This window comes from Cebus imitator, unplaced genomic scaffold, assembly GCF_001604975.1.
Source record: "Cebus imitator isolate Cc_AM_T3 unplaced genomic scaffold, Cebus_imitator-1.0 Scaffold119, whole genome shotgun sequence".
In the NCBI taxonomy this organism is placed as follows: Eukaryota; Metazoa; Chordata; class Mammalia; order Primates; family Cebidae; genus Cebus; species Cebus imitator.
This window is the reverse complement of record NW_016107434.1, coordinates 4,484,558-4,486,491: the sequence shown is the minus strand read 5'-3', so window position 1 is coordinate 4,486,491 and position 1,934 is coordinate 4,484,558. Positions and strand designations below refer to the sequence as shown.

Genomic DNA, 1,934 nt, shown 5'->3' with positions numbered 1-1,934 from the left:
GTGAGCCAAGATTGCACCATTGCACTCCAGCCTGGGCAACAAAAACAAACTCCATCTCAAAAAAAAAAAAGGAAAGAAATTGAAAGAAGAGGCTATTGTCAAGCTGGGCTCAAGTAAATATAGCACTGATAGTAAACAGCACTGATAGAATTTCTGTGAATGTTAGCTACAAAAGCAGAGTGTTTGAGCATAGGAACCAATACATTCATTTAGCACTTGGCAAATATTTATTGAGCACATACTATGTGCTAGGCCCTGTGCTGAACAAATGCGGATAAAAGCACTAAACAAGACACGTCTTTTACCTTCAAAAGATCACAAAAGGAAACTAAGGCAAATTAAGCAGCAAATAAAGAAAAAGAAAATGGATTGTTTATGTGCATATTTACTGTCTAATGAAATGTTTTTGTTTTATCCTCTAAGGATGTAGATGCTTATTTATTACAGTTACATTGAGAGATTTCATCTACTAAAAGAGCATTTGGTTTTTCAAAAGATCCCTGAACTATATGATTTACAACAAAAAAGTCTCGTCTGAGAACTGAACTGTGGAAGAAATCAAAAGTATTTTTTCTTTTAAAAAGCCACATAATGAAACCACTAATGAAACTCCAACAATCTACTTCACATTGAAGTGGAAAGCAGCTTCAGCTTCATTGAGGTGAAAGTGCACTTTGAAGATTGTTCACCTTTGTTGCATTTGGGAGTTATATGGTTATTTGGTAACATTAAGAACTAATGGATTTTAATGCAATTCTGCATAAGAATATAATTTATACTTTGTGAAAAAATAAGACAGGACTTATTACTAGGAACCACCAAGACCAATCATCGTTAACTTTTTTAAGATTGTGTTTTATTAAAAAAAAAAAAAAAAAAAAAAAAAAAAAAAAAAAAAATAATAAATTTTTTTTTTAAAAAAAAAAAAAAAAAAAAAAAAAACACTTAAATGTGTGCAGCTATTTTCTTATGTTGAAAAGACTGAAAGTTTAAAACATGAAAAATCAATATTAAAAGTTTTTGTTCACATTGAGATACTGTGTATGCAAAATGCCTTAATTATTAATAAGCCAATGTGTTATGATACCAATAGCTGTTTTAAAAAAGTAAAACCAACCATGCTTCTGGCATGATAAAATCATGTAATTACATCAGGGGTTTACATTCTTGTAGAATGTTCTTGAAACACTCTCTGCACCATTTTTAAAACTTGAGAATAGTTTTAGTATTTGATTTTTTTTGCCAGAATCATCATGTCATGTATGTATGTGTTATTACTGTCTAAGGAAAAAGGTGAATATGTATTTGTATGAATGTTTAACTGGAAATGTCCATGGACTTGGCTAATTTATATTCACTTTTTATTGTACATAGATTTCTAATATTTTTCATTTCTGTATCATTTAAACTTCCTTCATTTGAGTAAATTCACTAAATATTTCTATTTTTTGCTTTTCTAAATTCTGGTTTTATATGAATTCTAATTCTTTTTCACTACATATGTTTTAAAGAGTTATATACAATGATTTAGAATTGTTTACAGTTAATGCTGACCTTGTATTTTAAATCCAACACTTTATGTCACTACCTCCTCTAATGGTTAGTATGATATGCCAGCAGACTATATGTGGTCTTTTTAAAAATACCATTTTTAGTGTCAAAGAACCAAATTCTAGAATGTCTTAACAGCTCTAAATCTTATTTGTCTTGAAAATGATTGGGGTTTAATACCACTGCTGGTGGTTCACACATCATCCCATCTTTAATATGCCTGACAGGCATCTGAGCAAAGGTTTTTAGTAATTGATATTCTCTGCAGTAGCCCTTCAAGCACTTGAATGTAAATCTTTAATATTTACCCATTTAATGACTACTGATAGGAATCTCAAGCAAATTTCTTGCTTTAAAATTGTCATGTTTCACTGAGTTCTGGT

At 30.0% G+C, this 1,934-nt stretch overlaps 1 protein-coding gene across 1 annotated transcript in view; it reads left to right on the top strand.

The window, feature by feature from the left end:
- Positions 1-899, top strand: part of KATNBL1 (katanin regulatory subunit B1 like 1) — a 58,667-nt gene extending 57,768 nt beyond the window's left edge. The window contains exon 11 of the mRNA XM_037742365.1: positions 424-899. Coding sequence (XP_037598293.1) covers positions 424-456 — 33 coding nt within the window. The 3' untranslated portion in view covers positions 457-899. The remainder of the gene's footprint in view (positions 1-423) is intronic.
- Positions 900-1,934: the final 1,035 nt, after the last annotated feature.